This window comes from Geotrypetes seraphini, chromosome 2, assembly GCF_902459505.1.
Source record: "Geotrypetes seraphini chromosome 2, aGeoSer1.1, whole genome shotgun sequence".
NCBI lineage: Eukaryota > Metazoa > Chordata > Amphibia > Gymnophiona > Dermophiidae > Geotrypetes > Geotrypetes seraphini.
In genome coordinates this window covers 399,727,897-399,752,484 of record NC_047085.1, presented here as the reverse complement: position 1 = coordinate 399,752,484, position 24,588 = coordinate 399,727,897, and the positions used below count along the sequence as shown (strand labels likewise).

The 24,588-nt window shown below is 46.9% G+C and overlaps 1 protein-coding gene across 1 annotated transcript in view; it reads right to left on the bottom strand.

Annotated features, from left to right (window-relative positions):
- Nucleotides 1-19,865, bottom strand: part of POLR1F (RNA polymerase I subunit F) — a 36,262-nt gene extending 16,397 nt beyond the window's left edge. The window contains exons 1-2 of the mRNA XM_033930928.1: nucleotides 19,466-19,865; nucleotides 9,326-9,467 (exon numbers count right to left, since the gene is read on the bottom strand). Coding sequence (XP_033786819.1) covers nucleotides 9,326-9,467; nucleotides 19,466-19,791 — 468 coding nt within the window. The 5' untranslated portion in view covers nucleotides 19,792-19,865. The remainder of the gene's footprint in view (nucleotides 1-9,325; nucleotides 9,468-19,465) is intronic.
- Nucleotides 19,866-24,588: the final 4,723 nt, after the last annotated feature.

The following is a 24,588-nucleotide window of genomic DNA, read 5'->3' as shown; positions in this document are numbered from 1 at the left end:
ACAGTGGAGGCCATGTGGCCCAGGAGAGTCATCATCTGTCGAGCTGATACCGAGGTCAGCAGTGAGATCCTTCGGCTCAGACTTACTAACGCCTCTAGACGCGGAGGGGGGAGGAAGGAACGGAGGCTAACCGTGTCCACCGTTGCCCCGATGAATTGTAGGGACTGTGAGGGGCGTAGTTGGGATTTTGGGAAGTTTATCTCGAACCCCAGACTCTGTAGGTAGATAATCTGTTGGGTCGCTGAGATAACCCCTTCCCTGGACGGGGCTTTGATCAGCCAGTCGTCCAGGTAGGGGAATACCTGAAGACCTTGGGAGCGTAAGGTAGCTGCGACCACCACGAGGCACTTGGTGAAGACCCGAGGTGACGATGCTAGGCCGAAGGGGAGGACTCGGTATTGCAGGTGCAGGTCTCCCACCTGAAAACGCAAGAACTTGCGGTGAGCGGAGTGCACTGGAACATGTGTGTACGCCTCCTTCAGATCGAGGGAGCAGAGCCAGTCGCCCTCGTCGATCAGGGGGTAGAGGGTCGGTAGGGAAAGCATCCAAAATTTTTCCCGTACCAGAAATTTGTTGAGGCGTCTCAAGTCTAGTATTGGGCGAAGGTCTCCCGTTTTTTTCGGTACCAGGAAGTAACGGGAGTAGAAGCCCTTCCCCCGTTGGCCGGGGGGAACCTCCTCCACTGCTCTCAGGTGAAGCAGATCTCGAGCTTCGGAGAGGAGTAGGGGTAGCTGCGTCCGGTTGGGAGGGCAATTCCTTGGGGGGTTGGCTGGAGGGATGGCCCGAAAGTTGAGAGAGTATCCTGATGAGATCATGCCAAGGACCCATGCGTCCGACGTGACTTGTTTCCAGCGAGGGTAAAAGACTTTGAGGCAACCCCCGATGGGAAGGAGGCCTGGAACTATGGCGGAGGGGGCCCGCCCCCTTCCGCGTATCCCGTCAAAAGGACGGGGATGGTTTGGTAGTCGCAGGCGGTTGGGACTTGGGCAGAGCCCGATGGTGGGCTTGCGGACGCCTGGGCGGAGGCCGCGAGAAGGCAGGAGTGGATTTTTGTGGGTAGCGGTGCGGAGGGGCCCTGAAAGGCCTGGACGGGGGCGGTTTAGGCTTTTGCCGCACGAGGGAGGCAAACGAGCGTTCGTGTTCGGAGAGGCGTTTTGTAGCCGCCTCAATAGTGTTATCGAACAGTTCTTTACCCACGCAGGGGAGGTTAGCCAACCGGTCCTGTAAGTTGGGGTCCATGTCGACCAGGCGCAGCCAAGCTAGGCGGCGCATGGCGATAGCAAATGCTGCCTCTCTGGAGGAGAGTTCGAAGCCATCGTAGGCCGCGTGGAATAGATGGAGGCGTAGGTTGGAGAGGGACTCTGAAAGCAGGTTAAACGCTCCTTGGTGGGAGGCCGGTAAGTCAGTCTCAAAGGCTCTCAGTAGTCCAATGAGGTGTTTGAGGTAAGATGTGAAGGTGAAAGTGTAGCTTTGCACCCTAGAGGCCATCATCGCATTTTGATATAGTCTCCTGCCGAACTTGTCTAGGGTTCGGCCTTCTCGGCCTGGGGGGACCGCCGCTGAGACCCTGGAGGGGTGAGCCTTTTTCAAGGAGGATTCTACTAACAGCGACTGGTGTGAGAGCTGCGGTTGTTCAAATCCCGGGAAGGGTACTGTACGGTACTTGGCCTCCATTTTGGAGGGTACTGCTGTGACCATATAGGGGGTCTCCAGGTTCCTGAAGAAAGCCTGTTGGAGTACCGGGTTAGGCGGTAAGCGAAGGGACTCTCTGGGCAGTGATGGCATATCCAGCTCCGCTAGGTACTCCTTAGAGTATCTGGAGTCGGACTGGAGGTCCAAGTCCAAAGCGTGGCCCATGTCCTGGACAAAGCGAGAGAAGGATGGGCGGGATGTTCCCGAGGCCCCGTGCGGGGTCGGTGAACGAGACCTCCGTCGGGTGGAGAAGGATGGGGAGGCTTCCCTCGAGTATCGAGGCTCCTGCTCCGATCCACGCTCCGAGACCGGGGAAGCACTGTGAAAGTGTTCTGGGGTCGTGGATCTCTGACGTCTCGAGGAGCCCCTCGGAGACGATGCCGGGGTTCGGGGTACCAATTGATGTCGAATCGGTGACCTCGAACCGGACTCCCTCGGTGAAAGCCTGAAACCTTGGATCGGAGCCCCGGTCCGAGGGGGAGTTCAGAGGATGCGCGGGTTGGAGAGTGATAGCTCCATCACCCTCAGCGGTCCTGTACGAGGTGTAGGTGAACGGCCTCGTAGAGTGGGAGAACCCCGGGCCTTCTTGGAGGTACGGCGGTTCGAGGTTTCCGTCGGTTTAGCACGACGTTTTGCCCCGCGGCGGTCTGTGGAGGGAGAGCGCCTAGGGTATCTCGGCGAGGAGTCCGAGGAGGATGGGATGCGGCGAAGCTTGTGCGTTTTTCCCCGGGGTGGCTCGACGCGAGGCTCAGGCTGGTCTGGCACATGCGGGGTCGAGGTCGAGGCCGGTTGTAGGTGGGCCATTGCAGCGGACAGCTCCGATGAGATCATCGCTCGGAGTAGGTCCTGGAAAACGAGCACGGACAGCATCGAGGGCATGTCCACTGCCTCGGTGCGCTCCACCGGGGGCGACCTCGTATCAGAGTATTCCCGTGTGGTGGAGGCACGGCCCGAAGGCTTGGAGGGCTTCGCTGGGGCTGTAAGCATGGGACTTCCGCCATGCGTCGCCGGTGTCCCCGAGGCTGGCTTCTTCGCTGTTACGGGACCTGAAGAGGGAAGAGGGGACTTACCCAGAGCCGAGGCTTTCTGTTGTCCCGAGGACTTCGGATTCGAGTCTCGAGGCGATGCCGAGGTATTCGGGGCCGAGGTCAAGGCCGGGGCCGACCTCGAGGCTGAGGTAGAGGGTTGGTCGGCGGCGAAGAGATCCGCCATGCGGGCTTTTCTTCGGCGGAGGGCCCGGTTCTGGAAAGTAGCACACTGGGGGCAGGAGTCGGTTGGATGAGCGGCCCCCAGGCAGAGGATGCACCGGCGATGCGGGTCTGTGATGGAAAGAAGCCGCTCGCACCGGGTGCACTTTTTAAAGCCGGTCAAAGGCCGGGACATAGAATCAAAACTGGCTGCGGCTCGAGTAGCCACGCGGCCACGGGGACCCGGAAGCCTCTGGGTCGGTCAAAAACGAAGCAGGAACAAGTTGAAACAAGAAAAATTTGCGCACAGCGACTTAATCGAGAAAAATAAGAAAAAATCGCGGTGCTAGAAGGCAGTTGGGGCAGAGCCTGAAAAAACACGACTTCTAGGCTCAGCGGAAAATTTTGGAGACCACGAGGGGATGCGCCCCCTAGTGGAGCAGGAAGGCACGCATGTGTGGAGCAGCAGAGCAAACTTAAATCTTCAATCAAGTTTGCTTGAAAATGCTTCCGCATCGGGGCTCCGTAGATGACGTCACCCACATGTGAGAATATCATGCCTGCTTGTCCTGGGATAAATATAAATATATAGAGCATGGACCAACAAAACCCCTGTCTCCCCTCCCCTTCACATATATCCCCTCTACTATCAAGAAAACTAAACAAGCCAAGTTATTATAGAATGCTACATAGAAATATCATGCTAACAGAATACTGCAGTCCCCAGTTATGTCTCTAGTAGGATATATATTTCAAATCTGATATATTCTAATGACAAAAAAGAAATAAAATTATTTTTTTCTACCTTTTGTTGTCTCTGGTTTCTGCTTTCATCTTCTTTTCACTCTTTTCCTTCCAGCATCTGCCCATTCCATCCAATGTCTGCCCTCTCCCCCTTCCATATGTATCTGACTTCTTTCTATGCCCCTCTTCCCTGTCCATCCAGCCTGTTCCTCCTCTCTCCTTTTTACATCATTCATTCCAGCTTCACTGCCTTCTTCATTTTTATCTCTCCTACACCATATCTAGCATCTTTATCCCTCTCTCATTTCTCTGCTGACCCCCTTTCCAGCATCAATGTCTCTCTACTTTCTCATTCCTCTCTCTCCCCTTTCCCTCATCTGATCTCTCCATTTCACCCTGACCCCTTTCCCCTCCTGTAATCTCCCTGTCAGCTGTTTCCTTCCTTTTTTCTTTCTCCCTTCCCTCCTCCCTCTATCCAACATTAACTCTCTTCCCATCCCTTTCCCTCCTCCCCTCCCAGCAGCATCTCTCCTTCTTCTCCCTTCCCTCCTCCCTCTATCCAACATTAATTCTCTTCCCATCCCTTTCCCTCCTCCCCTCCCAGAAGCATCTCTCCTTCTAACTCCCTACAAGTCCAGTAACAGCTCTCTCTTTATCCAGCAGCTTCCCAGCCTCCTACAGTGGCTCCCTCCCCTTCCAGCAGTTCTCAGTACTTGCCTGCAGGAAGTTGCCGGTAAAGCACTGCCCTGGCAAGTAGGAGAGCTGGTGGGAGGGGAGACAGCCACTGTGAAGGCTCCCCAGGATCTTGTTCGCACACGCTTACCATCTCCCTCCACCTGCACCTGAATCTGCAGCTCTCTCCGTTCTACTCGCAACTTCCCCGCGGCTCTCTTCAGCAACTCGGCAGGGGCGGCGATCGAGACAGGCTGCCGACGTCGGGACCTTCACTCTCCGAGTCCCGCCTATTTTGTTTCAACTTCCTGTTTCCGAACAGGCGAGACTCAGAGAGGGAAGCCTGTCTTGCCTGACGTCGGCAGCCTGTCTTGATCGCCTGAGGCTGGGAGGAACATTAGTCGAGAGGAACCGCAGTCGGCAGGAAATTTAACTGCCGACTTGATCTCGCCAGCCCTGCGCGAACCGGCAGAAATTTTCTGCGGACCGGCGGTTGAAAAACTGTGCTCTAGAGAACATAAAAACATAAGAATTGCCGCTGCTGGGTCAGACAAGTGGTCCATCGTGCCCAGCAGTCCGCTCCCATGGCTGCCCTTAGGTCAAAAACCAGTGACCTGAGTCTAGCCTTACATGTGTACGTTCTGGTTCAGCAGAAGGTGTTTCCCCCTATAACAGCCTCCTGAATCATAACAATTCGTGTACCAATTTGGGCTTCCTTACAGCATAGCAACAGAAATATGGCAACTTAAGCCACTTTCTCTTTCTGTGCAGCTTGAGGTTAGAGTTTGAACCATGTGGCACTATGGAGTCCCATACAGTTCAAAGGCACATACCAAACCTCAGTTGCACAGAAAAGGAAGCAGCCCAAGGCACTGTGCTACTCCAGCTTTGTTAATGCTGTAAGAAATTCAAAGTCATGCATGTGGTGATATCTCTACACCCTCTCCCTACCACTGTCTTAAGTCTCCTGTGGCAATTCAATAGTGAATGGAAATTTTGTGAGGAGGACTGGGATTTTTCACAGAATTTCTCAGGGAATCATGAGAAGCAAGTCTGTCTAAATGTAATGGCCACAAGTTGGGCCCTAGGTATTCAGGTTGGGCCAGCAGCTGAATAGAAAGTAGAGTGAATTCTGATGATGATTTTTTGTTTGCTTGTTTCTTCAACACCACAGGCCATACTGATAAAGGACCGCATCATCGATCACCTTGACGGACACAAACCGATGAGGACTAGCCAGCATGGTTTTAGCAAAGGAAGATCTTGCTTGACAAACTTGCTGCACTTATTCAAAGGAGTAAATAGGCAGATGGAAAAGGGTGACCCGGTCAACATCGTATGTCTAGATTTTGAGAAGGCGTTCGAGAAGGTCATAGAAACATAGAAGATGATGGCAGAAAAGGGCTACAGCCCATCAAGTCTGCCCACTCTGCTTACCCACCCCCTGTCTATGCCCTAATGACCCAATTTCCTTATCTTGACCCTAGTAGGGATCCCACATGGGTATCCCATTTATTCTTAAAGTCTGGCACGCTGTCTGCCTCGATCACCTGCACTGGAAGCTTGTTCCAATGATCAACTACTCTCTCTGTGAAGAAATACTTTCTGGTGTCGCCATGAAATTTTCTGCCCCTGAGTTTGAGCGGGTGCCCTCTTGTGGCCGAGGGTCCCTTGAGAAAGAAAATATCATCTTCCACTTCGACACGTCCCGTGAGGTACTTAAATGTTTCGATCATGTCTCCCCTCTTCCTACGTTCCTCAAGAGTGTAGAGCTGCAATTTGTTCAGTCTCTCTTCGTACGAGAGACCCTTGAGCCCCGAGATCATCCTGGTGGCCGTCCGTTGAACCGATTCAATTCTGCGCACATCTTTACTGTAATGTGGCCTCCAGAACTGCACACAGTACTCCAGATGAGGTCTCACCATGGCCCTGTACAACGGCATTATGACTTCAGGCTTTCGGCTGACGAAACTTCTATTGATACAACCCAATATCTGCCTTGCCTTAGATGAAGCCTTCTCCACTTGATTGGCAGTTTTCATGTCTGCACTGATGATTACTCCTAAATCTCGTTCTGCTGAAGTCCTAGTTAAAGTTTCTCCGTTCAAGAAGTACGTCCTGCATGGATTTCCGCTTCCGAGGTGCATGACCTTACATTTCTTAGCATTGAAGCCTAGCTGCCAGGTTGAGCACCAACTTTCCAATGTAAGCAGGTCCTGCGCCATATAATTCTGTAAACTGCATTCACTTATTATATTACATAGTTTGGCGTTATCGGCGAATAGTGTTATTTTACCTTGAAACCCTTGAGTCAGATCCCCTATGAATATGTTGAAAAGGAGTGGACCCAGGACCGAGCCCTGCGGCACTCCACTGGTCACCTCCGATGTTTTAGAGAGGGTACCATTAACCACCACCCTCTGAAGTCTGCCACTCAGCCAATCATTGACCCATGCAGTTAGTGTCTCTCCTAACCCCATCGATTCCATCTTGCTTAGCAGCCTGCGGTGTGGGACACTGTCAAAAGCTTTCCTGAAGTCCAGGTACACGACGTCCAAAGACTCTCCCAAGTCCAACTTTCTTGTTACCCAGTCAAAGAAGCTGATGAGATTGGATTGGCAGGACCTACCCTTGGTGAATCCATGCTGACTGGGATCCCGAAGATTCCCTTCATTCAAGATCTTGTCCAATTTGCTTTTAATTAGTGTTTCCATGAGTTTGCACACTATTGATGTGAGACTCACCGGTCTATAATTCGCAGCCTCTGCCCTGCAACCCTTTTTATGCAGAGGAATGACATTAGCTAATTTCCAGTCCAGGGGAACTTTCCCCTTACTTAGGGAGAGATTGAATAGCTCAGCCAACGGTTTCGCCAGGACATCGTTCAATTCTCTGAGCATTCTTGGGTGCAAATTGTCTGGTCCCATGGCTTTGTTCACCTTGAGTCTTGCCAGTTCACTGTAAACTTCACCTGGTGTGAACTCAAAATTCTGAAACGGGTCTTCTGTGCTTTGTGTTGCCTTCAACTGGGGACTGTGTCCCAGTGCCTCACAGGTGAAGACTGAGCAGAAGTATTCATTCAGTAGTTCGGCTTTATCGGAATCTGCTTCCACATAACTTCCATCCGGTCTTTTAAGGCGTACTATCCCGCCTGTGTTCCTTTTTCTGTCACTAATATACCTGAAGAAGGATTTGTCCCCCTTTTTAATGTTTTTTGCCAGAATTTCTTCCACTCAAAGTTTTGCCTCCCTAACTGCCATTTTGACCGCTGTAGACCTGGTCCTATATTCTACTTTTGCCTCTCTTTTCTCCGTGCGCTTGTAGGAGAGAAACGCTTTTTTCTTCTCCTTAATGAGGTGCGAGATCTCCGCGGTGAACCATTGGGGTTTATTGTTTCTTTGTCGTTTATTTACTGATTTTATGAAGCGGCTATACTTTTTTATTTACTGATTTTATGAAGGTTCCGCATGAACGTCTACTTTGAAAAATTGTGAGCCATGGAATCGAGGGTAATATACTCACGTGGATTGAAAACTGGTTGGTAGATAGGAAACAGAGTGATCCGGTCGACACTGTATATCTGGATTTTCAGAAGGCGTATAACAAGGTCCTGCATGAACGACTACTTTGAAAAATTGCGAGCCATAGAATTGAGGGTGAAATACTCACGTGGATTAAAAACTGGTTGGCAGATAGGAAACAGAGAGTGGGGGTACATGGACAATACTCGGACTGGAGAAGCGTCACGAGTGGAGTGCCACAGGGTTTGGTGCTTGTGCTCTTCAACATATTTATAAACGACCTAGAAATTGTCACAACGAGTGAGGTGATTAAATTTGCGGATCATACAAAGTTATTCAAAGTAGTGAGGACACAGAAGGATTGCGAAGACTTACAACGAGACAAACACACTCGAGGAATGGGCCGCAAAATGGCAAATGAGGTTCAACGTGAATAAGTGCAAAGTGATGTCGGTAACAAAAATCATATGCACGAATACAGGATGTCCAGTGCTATACTCGGAAAGAGCACTCAGGAAAGAGTCTTGGGAGTACTTCTAGACAAGTCAACGAAACCATCTGTGCAATGCACAGCGGCGGCGAACAGGGCAAACAGAATGCTAGGAATGATTAAGAAGGGGATCACAAAAAGATCTGAAAAGGTTATCATGCCATTGAACCAGGCCATGGTACGCTCCCACCTGGAATACTGGGTCCAACACTGGTCGTTGTACATGAAGGACATAGTACTACTCAAAAGGGTCCAGAGAAGAGCAACAAAAATGGTTAAGGGACTGGAGGAGTTGCCTTACAATGAGAGGCTAGAGAAACTGGGCCTCTTCTGCCTTGAAAAGAGGAGACAGAGGGGACATGATAGAAACATTCAAGATATTGAAGGGAATTGACTTAGTAGCGAAAGAGAGATTGTTCACCCTCTCCAAAGTGAAGAGAACGAGAGGGCATTCACTAAAATTAAAAGAGAATAGTTTCCGTATAAACGTAAGGAAGTTCTTCACACAGAATGGTAGCAATCTTGAACACTCTTCCAGAGGCTGTTATAGAGGAAAGCACCCTTCGGGGATTCAAGTAAAGGTTGGATATGTTCCTGCTGGAACAGAACATACGCAGGCAAGGCTAGACTCAAATGGGGCACTGGTCTTTGACCTAAGGGCCACCGCGTGAGCAGACTGCTGGGCACGATGGACCACTGGTATGACTCAGCAGCAGCAAATCTTATGTTCTTATGAATTCTCCACAGAACTGCCTACCCATGCTAGCATGCAAAAGAAATCTGTTACATGTAACTAATCTTTGCAAGGCTTGCCTGCCACTGATCAAAGATTGTTTTTCTGAATTTCAATTTGTTCCACTAATGAATTAATTTTGGACAGATTAAATACCCCAAAATAATTATAAAATTTGCATAACATACTATTTTTCAAGATATAGTTTAGTATTCATCTACAGTCTTCCCTTTTCATGCCTATTATCAGATCACAAAAACTAGATGGCAACCAAGCTATGACTCACCACAAGCCTGTGATGTTTCTTAGGGCGAAAGATGACAAAATCTGCTTCAATACTGAGATGAATATAGCCTTGATCATCGTAAATATCCCCCAGTTCGCCTACTATTTTGACGTTGTCGTAAGCAACTGGAACACCTTTAAGTCTACAGTTTGAAAGAAATAGATAAAATTTAATCATAATGTTTCAAAACATTTCATTTAAACCCCTAATATGCTATAAAGTCATACATTTTTCTCCCACACTCCACCAGAAGATACCATATCTTACAGCATACTAAATACCGTATATACTCAAATATAAACCGAGGTGACCTTTTCCCCCTCAAAAAGGGGAAAAAAGGTTGACACAGATAGAAACAGATTAGAAATTTGGGTGATCCTGGTGAGCCAGTCTACAAAAACTAGGCATCTTGCCATAAGTTTTAAAAAGGTTTTTTAAACTTTAAATATTTTTATTACCACAAAACCACACATTTTACAGCAACAGCAGTTTAAACAATAGGGGGCTCATAATCAAAACAAAAATACGTCCAAAACCACGCCTAAGTCAGCACCTGGACAACCTAAAAGACAGGACCGTCCGAATGCCGATAATCGAGGTTTTGAACATATCCAGGGATTTTTTTTTAGGCCCTATCCATATCCAAAGACTTTTTAGGCCTCAGAATCCCACTGTGTGCCCAGAGCTGAAAGGGGTGTTTTTGGAGAAGCGTTTAGGGCAGGATGTGTGTACCGACCTAGACTTAGTCATCCTGTAGCGATAATCGAAGGTTTGACAAGACTTCCTGGACGGAACTTACATATTATGACTTAGGCGATCCAAAATCGGGTATAAGTGCCCAAAATGTATCAACAGATAACTACTGCAGAGACCAGGTAAAGACCTCACACACATTCCCCCAGTGATTATTGACCCCCCACACTGCCATAAAAATCAGAATAAAAACGTATATACCTGCCTCTGGAACATAAGCATCTAGCATAGGAAAGGTGCACAGAACTGCCTTAAGTAGTCTGGGAGGTGGGCTAGTGAAACATAGAGGAGGACTCAGGCACATAAGCCACTCTAACCACGACATTCATGGTAGAAAATGCAAACCCACCCCAAAAAAACTCAAACCCTACTGTACTGCAACATAGTTGCCACCTGCAGCCAAAAGAGCTATTGGAGTTGTAGACAGGTGAATATAGTGGGTTTTGGGGAGCTCATAATGACCTGCCAGAGAGTTTTGGTGAGATGTTTATGTGGCACCCTTTTTGTGAAGTTCACAGCAGTGCCCTGTAAGGTGCCTCACTACTCTGTTACCATGTCTGGGTGGCCAGTCCATCACTTTGCTGGCCCCTCCCATGTCCAAAAGGCCTTGTTATGGGCGTTTGGGACTTCAACAAATTTTTGGACGAGAATGTGGTATAAAGATAGACGACCTGGCGGTCTGGAAGATCAAACAGCTGGATGTAGAAGACGATTTTCAAAAAATATATATATTTGGGACGTATTTTTTTGAGAAAGGACTTTGCTGACTTTGGGCGACTAGCACCTTAGGCCCAAAACGGACTTAGACGTGTCTTTTGATTATGCCCCTCTATCTGTAAATCTGTTTAGATAAACAGTCCCCTCAACCATAACCTCCCTGTGGCAGTTCAAAATTGGAGAGAAGTAGAAAAATGAGTGTAGGAAGGTATCAAGTGCCTCGTTCCACCAAGGAAATCTAAACATGTAAGAAGTGTAAGAGCTGGGCTGCCAAATTAGGGACTCAGAGGGGAGCTGGGTCCTCTTCCCCACATGTCATGGAGGAAAAAGGAAAGGGCAAGGAGACCTTTTCCCTGAAGGACAGTGAAGCATCAAAGTCAAAACTTAGCTTAATACCACAGTGCACAAGGTGCCATAAGAAACAGATCCACCAGCACCCCTCACTCACACCCCCTTCCCCAGGTTCACCAGCACCCCCTACTCTTACCCTGTCTCCAGGTCTAGCAGCATCCCTTACTCTCATCCTCTCCCCAGGTCCCAACAGCACCTTTCTCTCACATCCCCTCCTCCTGACCTAGCAGCACTCCCCATACTTTCACCCCCTCCAAATATCCAGCAACATCCTTCACTCGCCCCCTCCCCCACAGTCCAGCAGCACCCCTTGTTCTACCCACTCACACATCTAGCAACAGCCCTTACTCCCCCCCCCCCCAGGGCCAGCAGCACTCCTTCTCAACCTCTCCACCCTCCCCCCCCCCCACTCCAGCAGCACTGCATCTTGGGAACCTCTTCCCAAGATGATCTGTGCCTTTGCCATCCATGCGGCTGCCCCCCTTTGCTGGCATCACACTTACCCATTCAGTGTAGAAGAAAAGCTGCTGCCACCAATTCTGCATCCTGATCCAGTGTGGGGCCTTCAACATCTGTGCATGTTCAAGGTCTGCCAGCTCCCACAGTCTCTGAGAATCTCAAGAGGGGCAGAAGCTGACAGGCTTTGAACATGCATGCACAGATGCTCAAGGCCCCACGCCAGATCAGCATACAGCATTGGCGGCAGCAGTTTTTCTTCAAAAACCAAATGGAGCAGGGGAACACGAACGGAGGGCAACTGCAAAAATCATATTGGGGATGGGAGGATTTCGGTGCCAGTGTTCATCAGGGAGGAACACAGGGGGTATGTAACTACAGTGCTGGTGGTTATCAGGGGTTAAAGAGAGGTCAGCAGGCTCAGTGATCGGGTGGTGGCTCAAATATAAACACAGACCCACTGTTTTTGGGCCAGTTTAAACACCACAATTTATTTATGTACTACCTACAGTCTAGGTGGGTTCCAGTATCAAAAACATTCATATAGTTCCATAAAATCAACAAACATTCATTATCTGCATATCTATAAATATATGGACACAAACAGCATTCACAGTTTACATGTATATGGCGGGCACATGTTCAAAGCAACATGAGAATTGTTTCTACCTCTTAAATATAAGTATCAAAAAAAAGTTGAGTCTTTCAGCTAAACACATCTGGATTTAAATATTATTAATCTCCTTTCCAACACTAGGTCAAATGCAATTCAGGTACGGTAAGTATTACATAAGAACATAAGAATAGCCTTACTGGGTCAAACCAATGGTTCATCAAGTCAAGTAGCCCGTTCACACAGTGGCCAATCCAGATCACTAGTACCTGGCCACAACCCAAGGAGTAGCAACATTCCATGCTTCCCCCATGTCTTTCTCAATAATAAGACTATGGACTTTTCCTCCAGGAAATTGTTCAAAACTTTCTTAAAACCAGCTACACTATCCGCTCTTACCACAACCTCCGGCAATGTGTTCCAGAGCTTAACTATTCTCTGAGTGAAAAAATATTTCCTCCTATTGGTTTTAAAAGTATTTCCCTGTAACTTCATTGAGTGTCCCCCTAATCTTTGTAATTTTTGACAGAGCGGAAAAAAAAAAAAAAAATGACCCACTTGTACGTTCTATTCCACTCAGGATTTTGTAGACTTCAATCATATCTCCCCTCAGCTATCTCTTTTCCAAACTGAAGAGCCCTAACCTTTTTAGTCTTTCCTCATACGAGAGCAGTTCCATCCCCTTTATCATCTTGGTCGCTCTTCTTTGAACCTTTTCTAGTGCCGCTATATCTTTTTTGAGATCAGGACACCAGAAATGAACGCAATACTCCAGATGAGGTTGCACCATGGAGCAATACAGGGGCATTATAACATTCTTAGTCTTGTTAACCATCCCTTTTTTAATAATTCCTAGCATCTTGTTTGCTTTTTTGGCCGCCACCACAAATTGGGCGGAAGGTTTCATTGTATTATCTAAGATGACACCCAGAGCCTTTTCTTGGGCGCTAACCCCCAAGGTGTATCCTACCATCCTGTAGCTACGATTCAGGTTATTCTTCCCAATGTGCTTCACTTTGCATTTGTCCACATGAAATTTCATCTGCCACTTGGACGCTCAGTCTTCCAATTGCCTAAGGTCTGCCTACAATTTTTTCACAATCCGTATGCGTTTTAACAACTTCATCTGAAAATTTAATCACCTCGCACATCATTCCAATTTCCAGATCATTTATAAATAAGTTAAATAGCACCAGTCCCAGTACAGACCTCTGCAGCACTCCATTGCTTACTCTCCTCCATTGAGAACAATGACCACTCGCTCCATTAAATAAATAAAATAATAATTTTAAAATGGTTTTGTGTGTTTATTCAGGTTCCCTTCTTCTAACACAGTATTACATTGTTTAAAGATCAGAAACCATTCAGTGTTATATTTATGTAACAGGAAAAATCTAGAGGGTGTTTTTTTTTTTACATAACAGTACAACAAAATATCCACCACACACTGAGCCCTTCTCTGAAAACTCTATGAAATCCACCCATTCCCATCTGAACATAATACCAGAATGTTTATTTATATCCTCATCTCTTCCAGTTTAGACTATTACTGTAACCAGTCTTTTCTGACTCTGCTGCAAACTTATTTTCCTCACGCACCATATGATCACATACCACATATAAAATGGCCCAAAATCGGGGTCTTGGTTTTTATTAGAGTTTCTCCCCCCCTCCCCTCCTGACCTGCATGCTGCTGTCCATGCCTCCATCTGCACACTGCTTTTCACCCCCCCTCCTCTCATCCGTCCCCAAAATGACCAGTGCTGCGTTTTGCACCCAGACAACTACACCTCCGCCCCCAACGGGAATTGCACTCCCCGGCAGTGAAAAAGCTGCCAGTGATCCTTCATATTTGGTCGTTTTGGGGCCTTGAGCATCTGCATATGCTCAAATCCTGCCAGCTCCTGCCCTGAGAATCTCAGAGTCAGCGGGAACCAGCAGTCCTTGAGCATGCACAGATGCTCAAGGCCCCACACCAGCCCGACCCAGAGGATTATTGGCAGCTTTTTCAGTGGCAATAAGTGTAATGCCAGTTGAGTAGATGTCCAAGTGCATGACAGCCGTCTGGTCATCTTGGGGGAGGAGGTGTGGAAGGGGGGAGGACAGCATATCAACCTTTTGTGGACAAGATTTTTCTAGCTTGAGTTATAATGTGATATTGATGGATACACTCAAAATCTTGAAGCTAGTTCTCATTCTCCTAGTTCACTGTGTGGTCAAAGAATGGCCCAATTTCGATTTTTATTATAATTCAAGATCTGTGTGTCTTGAATTTCCAGAAGCCACAGAACCACAAAATGCATGAGCAAACGCTGTTGCTTCTTGTATAGGCAGTGGACTGAAACAGCACAGAAAAATTCCAGGGCAGTGACAGATGAGACAAGGAAACAAACTGCAGTGCATGAAAGGAATAGATAAGCATGCACTAAGTGGCTATTCAAATGGGGTAAGCACCGAGAGCTTTGCTGTTTGAAAACTTATTGGCTCATGGTATTCTGGATTAGAAAGTTATATGCGAGTCTTAAACTAGATCAAGTTAGTACAGTATTCTGTTTATGAAAGGTTAAACAGAGAAAAGAAAGCTAGGACAAAAGCGGCTCTCAAGAATGTGTTACTATTCTATAATTTGACCCTATTCCTCAAAATGGGACCACAAAGTTTTCTCATCACCCTGGTACATTTCCATAACTGCTTTTCAATGAAACAAAGTTTGAGCTTGCTTGAGAAAATGATCAGTGGGTTAACAGATACCACACTTCTGATTAGACCAGTGGACTCTGCTCCACCCATCTTGTCCCTATCTAACATCTGTACTTATGGCAAGGACATCTATTCTTTGTATAGTGGCTCATCATGACAGCTCAAATTTCTATCCTTCGTTTATATTCAAGTCAACCTTTTTTCTCCTTTTTTTTGGGGGGTGGGGGAGGGAAATGTTACCCTGGTTTACATTCAGGTTGTTTTATATTTGAATGTATACCGTAATCCCTTTTCTTTAATCAGATCTCCGTTTCCCTAGCCAATTCTACATAAAATTTGAACTAAAAATGCATTCACTTTGCAGTCCCTCCCTCTCACATTTCCCCTTACAACTTTCTACATAAAAATTTTTCTCAGTGTGCAGGCTGAGGTTAAGAGTGGCCTAGTGATAAAGCTGCTACCTCAGCACCTGAGGTTGTTGGATCGAATCCCAGAACTGCTCCTTGTGTCCTTGGGCAAGTCACTTAATCCTCCACTGGCCCAGATTCAAAATAAGTACAGTCAAACATCGGTTTGTGAGTAACCCAGTTTGCGAGTGTTTTGCAAGACGAGCAAAACATTCTCGCAAAACTTGTCTCGCAAACCGAGTGTTGACTCAATTTGCGAGTACCCCCTCCCCTCATGCGAACCGGCACCCCCCGCCCGAACAACTTGAACTTACACCCCCCCCCCCCCCCGTCTGGCACCGGCACGCAGCCCACAGGACGTGCCGGTGCCGCTTGAAGATCTTCCTGTCTTTGCTGGGCCTTGAGCATGCTTCTGCGTATGCTCAAGGCCTTCTAATTCTCCCTCTCGCCGAGAATCTCAGCGAAAGGGAGAATTAGAAGGCCTTGAGCATGCGCAGATGTATGCTCAAGGCCCGGCAGAGGCAGGAAGATCTTCAAGCGGCACCGGCACATCCTGTGGGCTGCGTGCCAGAGCCAGATGAGGGGGGGGGGGGTAAGTTCATGTTGTTCGGGCGGGGGGTGACAGTTCACGGGGGGGGGGGAATGTATCAAACCGAGTTTCCATTATTTCCTATGTGGAAACTCACTTTGATTTACGAGTATTTTGGTTTACGAGCATGCTTCTGGAACGAATTATGCTCATAAACCAAAGTTCCACTGTACCTGTATATATGTGAACTGCTTTGAATGTGTAACAATAAAAAAGGTGGTATACAAGTCCCCTTTCATACCCTTCCCTGTCCATTGCTAAATTTTAATTCTGTTTCCTGGCTTGCCAAACACCCAGAATAGCCTCCTGAATGCATATACCATTCCACACACCATCCCTTTTTTAATAATTCCTAGCATCTTGTTTGCTTTTTTGGCCGCCACCACAAATTGGGCGGAAGGTTTCATTGTATTATCTAAGATGACACCCAGAGCCTTTTCTTGGGCGCTAACCCCCAAGGTGGATCCTACCATCCGGTAGCTACAATTCAGGTTATTCGTCCCAATGTGCTTCACTTTGCATTTGTCCACATGAAATTTCATCTGCCACCTCTTCCCTGGTTTAAATGTAGCATCTCTCCAGGGTCACTTCTAAAACTTAAAATCTATTCTTTCCAGATATGGCTATATTTTTTGCCCATACAGTGCTCCTCTAGAGGAATTTTCACTGGCCAACTGCTTTACCTTAAAGATTATGGGGTCTTTATGGGCTCCTGGCCATTTAAAAAGCTTGTGCAGGACTATCCAAGAATATTCAGTGGCACTTAACCAGTGCTGAATATTCCCTCTAACCACCTATGCTAGTTTGCGAGTTGTCTGAGGGTGCAGTTATATCCAGATATTCAATACCAGGAGCCACGCATGCCCTAGAATTAAATATCCAGGGTTAGTTTGGCCCACAGATAAAAGCAGCTGCCAGCTATTTACTACCATGAACTAAGTATCAAGCTCTATGTCTTTTCTAGGCTTTTCTCCCATCTACCTTATCCTATATAATAAAAGGCTAACTCGCGCATGCGCAGTCCTATTTTCGTGTTCCGTGCGCTGTAGGTCTGTGGCCGAAGGAGTGCGCATGCGCGCGAATACGTCACCACCCGATCGCCTCCACAAGCCGGACCGCAGCCAGACGACGTTCTCCGTTTCTCCTGTCGCCGCCGCCGATCTCCGTTTCTCCTTTGCCGCCCACCCCCTTCTCTTCCCGCGGGTCCGAATGGCGATTCAAGCAGCGTGTACATCAGTCTCCACACGCTGCTTCGGGCCCTTCTACTGCCCTGATTTGCTCTGCCGCGTCTCTGATGATGTCATCAGGGACGTGCCAGAGTAAATCAGGGCAGAAGGGCCCGAAGCAGCGTGTGGAGACTGATAAAAGCGCTGCTGGAATCACCACCTTTGTAGTCCGGCCCGCGGGAAGGGGAAGGGACAGGGGCGGGTAGAGGAAACGCTAATGCTGCTGCACAGGGAACTGGTGGGGGGGGGGAGGGAAATGGAGGGGAAGGGAATGCTGCTTTGGACGGACAGACAGACAGAGAGAGGAAGGGAAACACAAAGAAAATAAGAAATACACAGGGGCAGGTGCTCAGGGAACTGGTGTGGGGGGAGGGAAATGGAGGGGGATGGAATGCTGCTTTGGACAGACAGAGAGAGGAAGGGAAACACAAAGAAAATAAGAAAGACACAGGGGCAGGTGCACAGGGAACTGGTGTGGGGGGAGGGGGATGGAATGCTGCTTTGGACAGACAGACAGAGGGAGGAAGGGAGACAGAAAGGAAAGAAGAAAGACACAGGGTCAGGGAGATACACAGAAAGACAGACAGGCAAAGGGGGCCAGGGACAGACAGACAGAAAGGACAGCGGGAGGTAAAAGGAAGGGAAAATGGACAGGGGGAGCAGGCAAGGGGTGGTGATGGACAGCCAAGGAAAAAGAAAGGCAGAAAGAAAGAAAGCGGCTAAGGAGAGAGAGAGAAAAAAAGACAGACACACACACATATGTTCTAGCACCCGTTAATCTAACGGGCTTAAAGACTAGTTCTACTATAAACTTCAAGAGTCAAGAACAGTACTCTATAGTATGTCTGTGAAGTGCTGCATTTATCTCTGATGGCGCTATAAAAAACAGTAATTTGATTTAACTCACTTCTCTTGTTTACAAGACTCCAGAGCTATATGGTAACTATAAATTACTCTTTGGCACCTTATATTATCCTTCTAGCTTCATAGAAGATAATGGCTTGGGAGCTGGCTGAGCGGTCAATTTCTGGGAGAAGTTAGTTAATTGGGGAGAAGAGGGATAGTGGGAGATAACTGAAGGGGAGAGAAAAGACAAGGTGGGGGAGCGCGAGACTAAGTGATCACAGGTTGGGAGAATGGGCAGGGATGGCCTTACAGTGATGTTTGGAGGGCCAGATTCGCTAAGCTCATTTTTTCCCCAGATAGCACTAGTCATCTAGAAACCTGTATTCCTGATAAGCTGCGACACATTTTACTGAAACCATATAACAAATATCCAAACATGACTCTGCACATATCCCTTCTAAACATATGAAGAGCTGTAAGGTCTCAAACACTCTTTGGATATTTTTCTTTTTTATCGGTCAAATTGGAGGAGCCAAACAAACTAGTATAAAGTTCTCTAGCAGTAGTTCCCAACCATGTCCTGGTGGACCCCCAGGCAAGTTGGATTTTTAGGATAACTCTAATGAATATGCATGGAGCAGATTTGCATGCCTGGCACCTCCATTATATGCAGATCTCTCTCATGCATATTCATTAGGGATATCCTGAAAACCCAACTGGCCTGGGGGTCCTCCAGGACAGGGTTGGAAACCACTGCTCTAGCAGATCTATCAAGCTATTGAGGTCCAGGGAAGAAGTTGTGGTGTTTTTTTTTTTTTTTTCTTTTTACCAGTCCTTGTTCAGAACTTGTAAACCAATGTAGCTTACTATTAGTAGTCCCTGAACACAATACTGCAGGTCCCATAATGCATCATGGATGATTGTTTTACAGGAAATCCAGAAACATATTAAAATCTCTCCTGGAACTCTGTAACTGTAGCTCTGTTCTAGTTGCTGCCGCTGGAGTAAGATGTTGGGTCAGTCATATACCTCTAGTAACTCTACCCATTCCAGTATGAGTTCAGTGTAAAGTATTACACCAGGGGCCGCAATCCAGTCAGGTTTTCAGGATTTCCCCAATGAATATGCATGAGATATATTAGCATACAATGAAAGCAGTGCATGCAAATAGATCTCATGCATAGCCATTGGGGAAATCCTGAAAACCCAATTAGATTGGCCCTCGAGGACCGGCATTTGACACCCCTGTATTACACAATTACGGTAGCCAGCTTAGATCTATCTAATATATACTGATCCAGTCCTGGTTTTATGTCACTGCAAGATTAGCGTGAAAAGTTCCATTTTTTAAAAAAAGGGAAAACTACAAGCGGATCCCACATGCCAGTGGTATAAAACGAAGCCTGGATCAGCCTAATTTGCTGCACTCCTCCCACTCGGATCCGTACTTGAGATACCACGGAGGGTGCTCGCCCGCCTTACCCGTTCGAATAGCGTAACAACTCCGCATCCAACTCCTGCCGCACGCCCGTCCGCTTGGTGCGCAGATGCCGAGGCGGCAGCGCCAGGTGGCGACGGTGCCTGTGCAGCACCAAACACGAACCACGATGATTCAGCAGAGCGCAGGCGGCCGCGAAAGAAGGCACCTCCAGATATTGGGGCAGAAGCCCCCCAGCCGACCGCGCTGTACCCCCCGGGCCCCGGTTCTCCTTCGCTCCGTTGGCCATGCTGTCGCCTTCCTGCGTGACGTCACTCCAACGCGCTTCACGCACACAGCGTCGCGGGAAAACAGACGCGTTACGGCGCATGCACGGCTGCTGTCGCTGACTGCTTCAGCCCCGCCTATGCCTCGCGGAGCTATGACGCAAGGAAGCTGGAAGGCGGATGGTCACTGTCTAACAGAGTTATATAGATGCTGGAATATAGTGTGTTTGACGAGCGTACGCTGTAAAAAGAGTGTTGAGACTTTTTAAAGTATGAACAGCTTAGGTTTAGCAGAGCAGGATCGAGTCCAGTGTAGTTCAGTAGATGGAACTTACGCCCTCTGGTGGAGAACAGTGTTATAAAGCTGGGCCTCAGTAACAAGCTTTTAAGTGCTCGAGGGCTGGGGTAATGTTAGTGTGGTTTTCGCAACAAGAATGCAAGTAAATTGAGGAATTTAATAATTACGCACAATATGTGCAGACACCACAGTTGAGCAGTAATATATTACTTTTAAAAGTAATGAGTATCTGTAATGAATACTGTCTGCAAACGTAATGAGCAAATATATATTTTTCATTAATGAGTAATTTTCAAGTAAACTATGCTTCTGAAGTAACACCATTATAAACCATAGGCATCAGAACATTTTTTTGGGGGGGAGGGGGAAACTCCACCCCTGACTCCACCCCCATGATAATAGTACAAATTGTAATATCATTTTTCCATTGATTTTTCATATATACCCACAATATAATCTTATTTACAACACATAATGGTTAACCACAACATTAAACTACACAAAGGCCCTGATTCTGTATAGGACGCCCGGGAGAGGTGTCCTATTCAGAATCGGGCCTACACTAAACCCCGATTCTGTAACCGGCGTCCATGTTACAGACGCGGGTTAGATTAGACACGGCCCGCTACACTTATCGCGGCAAGGGATCTCTCTGCCGCTATATGTATAGCGGGCCGCGGCCTCCTGTCCGATTGCAGGCAGGAGGGTGCCCAAAACCTTATGCTGAAAGATGCTCCCCCCGACACTACCGACCGCCCCCCCCCCCCCCGACATTACCTATCTCCCTCCCACCCCGACACTACCGATCTGGCAGGAGGGTGCCCAAACCCTCCTGTCAGAAGATGCCCCCCCCCCCGACAATATCGATCGCTGGCAGGAGGGTGCCCAATCCCTCCTGCCCGAAGACGCACCCTCCCCCCCCCCTAACAGCCCCCAAACCTCCACCCCACCAAACTAACCTTTTCTTTTGGCCAGACGGGTCTTGCCCGTCTATCCGGCAGGCCCACTTCGTCGAAATGAGGCGGGCCCGCCCCTTCCCGGCCCATCCCGCCGAAGCCTAAGGCCTGATTGGCCCAGGCTCTAGAAGCCTGGACCAATCAGGCCTTAGGCATAGCGGGTCCACCCATCCCCACTTAATCAGGCCTTAGACTTAGTGGGGATGAGTGGACCCGCTATGCCTAAGGCCTGATTGGTCCAGGCTTCTAGAGCCTGGGCCAATCAGGCCTTAGGCTTCGGCGGGATGGGCCAGGAAGGGGCGGGCTCGCCTCATTTCGACGAGGCGGGCCTGCCGACCGGCTGGACGGGCAAGACCCATCTGGCCAAAAGAAAAGGTTAGTTTGGTGGGGTGGAGGTTTGGGGGCTGTTAGCGCGGGGGGGGGGAGGGTGCGTCTTCGGGCAGGAGGGATTGGGCACCCTCCTGCCAGCGATCGGTAGTGTCGGGGGGAGGGCCATCTTCTGGCAGGAGGGTTTGGGCACCCTCCTGCCAGCGATCGGACAGGCGGCCGCGGCCAGCTATACATATAGCGGCAGAGAGATCCCTTGCCACAATAAGTACAGCGGCCGCGTCTACTTACAATGTAGACCAGCATTTTGTTGGCCTACATTGTAAGCGTCTTTTCCTCTACTAGGGAGACGCGTAGGGCCGCCTAGGTTCGCCTAAGGCCCTTACGCGAGCTTAGGCATCTTGCGGGCCTCCCTAGGCTCCTGGAGGCGCCTTCAATATAGGCGGCCTGCCTGAGGAGCATTTTTTAAAAAACGTGCATCCCGATTGGCTGATTAGACAGCTGTAGGACGCCTACAGCTGCCTAAAATTGGGACGCACTTTGTAGAATCAGGGCCAAAGGGCTCCTTTTATCAAGCTGCAGTAGGCGGTTAACGCGTGGAATACCGCGCGTTCAACCGCCTGCCACGCTAGTCGCTAACGCTTCCATTGACGAGGCATTAGTTTTTTGGTGTGCCGTGGGGGTTAGCGCATGATGAAATGTCCAACGCGCTAACCCCCGTAGCGCACCTTGATAATAGGAGCCCTAAGCACACTATGCTTCTCAACATTTATTCCAACTCCTGCCAGAACACCTGGCCTTGGTCACACATGCTTGCAGGATACAGATGACCCCTGCGCAAATACAGGACCACAAACTAACACTAATACAAACAAAACTCTAGCCAGACTCTACATGCAGTACACCTTAGAAATAGAAATTAATTTCTTCCTGAACAGTGCAAAATATAGATAGCAAATATAAATTTTCAAAACTGACACGTCAGTCACTAAATTGAAAATAAAATCATATTCCCTACATTTGTTGTTTCAGATTTTATTTTTAAAGTTTGTATTCCCAGCATTATGTCTGTCTTGCCTGTTTAGATTGTAAGCTCTTTTGAGCAGGGACTGTTTTCTTACTCTTTGTGACTCTGTACAGCGCTGCGTGCGTCTGGTAGCGATATAGAAATAGCAGTAGTAATCATCTATTGGATCCCTCCTATAGAGGCCTTTTTATTTATGAGACTTTTTATTTATGTGGTTTTATATGTATTATAATTTGAGGAAATAAAGATTGTTTGTCTCAAGGTTGTCATGTTCTGCCCCACTCCCCATGTGTTTTTCTTTCGTTTGATTTTACGTGGAGTTTCTGTTCTTGTTTTGTTTGTTTGCTCATATCTCAAGAAGAGATAGTCTTTTGCTTGTCCCTCTTTTTTTCTAAATTTTATTTTTCTAGTCATCTTTTCCCAGTCTCTGGTTGCACGTCTGTGTTCTTAACTGTGTTTCCAGGTCTTTTTCTATAATAACGTTATTTTTTTCATGGAAATAGTGCATGTACATTTGAAAATTCCGCCCAGATGTATTTTTTTATCCACTTCTCTAAACATCCCTCTGAGAACACCTTATCTCAATGCTGCTTAAAATACCTATGCTGTAGCACAACATGTACAAATTTTTAGCCACACTAAGAACATCTTGCAGATGATTAAAATAGGTAAGATGTTTTTTAGCCATGTAAATTGCTTTGAAAATTGCCCTCCAAATACTAAAACGCTCGTGACAATTTACATAAGGTGCAGAATCAAGCTATACTGTATATTTAAATTGTGTTAATCTTCCACATAGTTTTAAATGCTGATTGCTTCCTGATTTATCGATTGAAAGTAATGCATTTCTTGGCATACCTACTCTTTAAATAATGAAGTACTGAATATATTTCCATCAAGAAATGTAAAACTTTTGTATTTGAAAAAAGCTGCTATAGACCTGCCATGGTGTGAACTGGAATTGGAATTGCAATTCTTGGTTCTAATGAAAGTGCAGTAGTTTGGATTATAAAAGAGAGGTTTTGTGAGGATTTCTGTTTATTATATGCTCTAGCACAGAATGGGCACAGAATGACACAGTATAAAAAATACTGTATTCCAGATATAGTATGGAAGCTTTTAATTTAGTGATACATCCCCGTCACTAGAACATTTTCTAAGATCTTAGGTATATTATCTTGGACTATTCATTGTCATTCCTGGATCAGATAAACTTCCTGATGAAAAAGAGTTTTTTTAGTTTGCTCATGCTAAGGAAAGTTAGAGTATTATTCCATCAGCAGCATTTCCCAGTATTGGTAAAATCGTTTTGGCCCAGCTGGATTATTGTAATTCAGTTTATTTAAGCCTGAGCAAAACCATTTTACAACGGCTTCAACTTACACAAATTTCTGCAGCTAAATTGATTTTGGAAAAAGAAAATTTGATCATGTCTCCCCATTGTTGGAACAACTCCATTGGCGTCCAGTCTTTTATAGAATACAATTTAAATATGCGTTTATGATAAAAAGTGACATATTTGATTGAGGCCTATTTTGCCTGCCAGGTATACTCTATTTTGTTTTCATTTGTTTCTCATTATATAACTAAAGTATAGTAGTACTTGGCTCCATTAATGTGGACTGGAATTGATGTTCTTTTTTCCCTGATTAGATTTTGTTTTATGTATGACATTGTTTATTTTCCTGTATTTTGTTATCTTTTAGTAACAAAAAATCAATATAGTACAAATAAATATGCCGTGTATAATGTTTAAACTTTTATATTCCACCTTTCTATCTTTTGTTTCATTGTCTGTAAATGCTATGCGGTTGCTTGATTCAAGAGATCTGCATAAATGTGAACTTTCTTTTTTCTGTCACTGAAAGGTATAAAATCTGTTGTAAAGTTGCATCAATCCTTCTCGTTCAGACTTACTGAAATCTGGAATGGTCTTCGAGCTTCTGTTAGAATGATTACCTCTTTCCAAGTTTTTCGTAAATCTATAAAAACACTATTATTCCAACGATATTTAGATTCTCGATCTTGAATAACAAAATAATATGGGGTTCATAATAAAAAAAAAAAAACGTCTAAAAAGTGTCCTAAATGGCTACTTGGACGATCAAAAAGCCTGATCGTCCAAGTACCCATAACCAAAGCTGGTTTTTAGACGTATCTAAAAACAGCTTAGGCCTTTCCCCTGCCTCTAGACGCACAGAGAGAAAAGAAGCATGTTTAGAGGAGGGGAAAGGGTGGGCAGTGGGCGGGAGGTGGGCCGACCTACACTAGGCATACAACAGGTATAACCAAA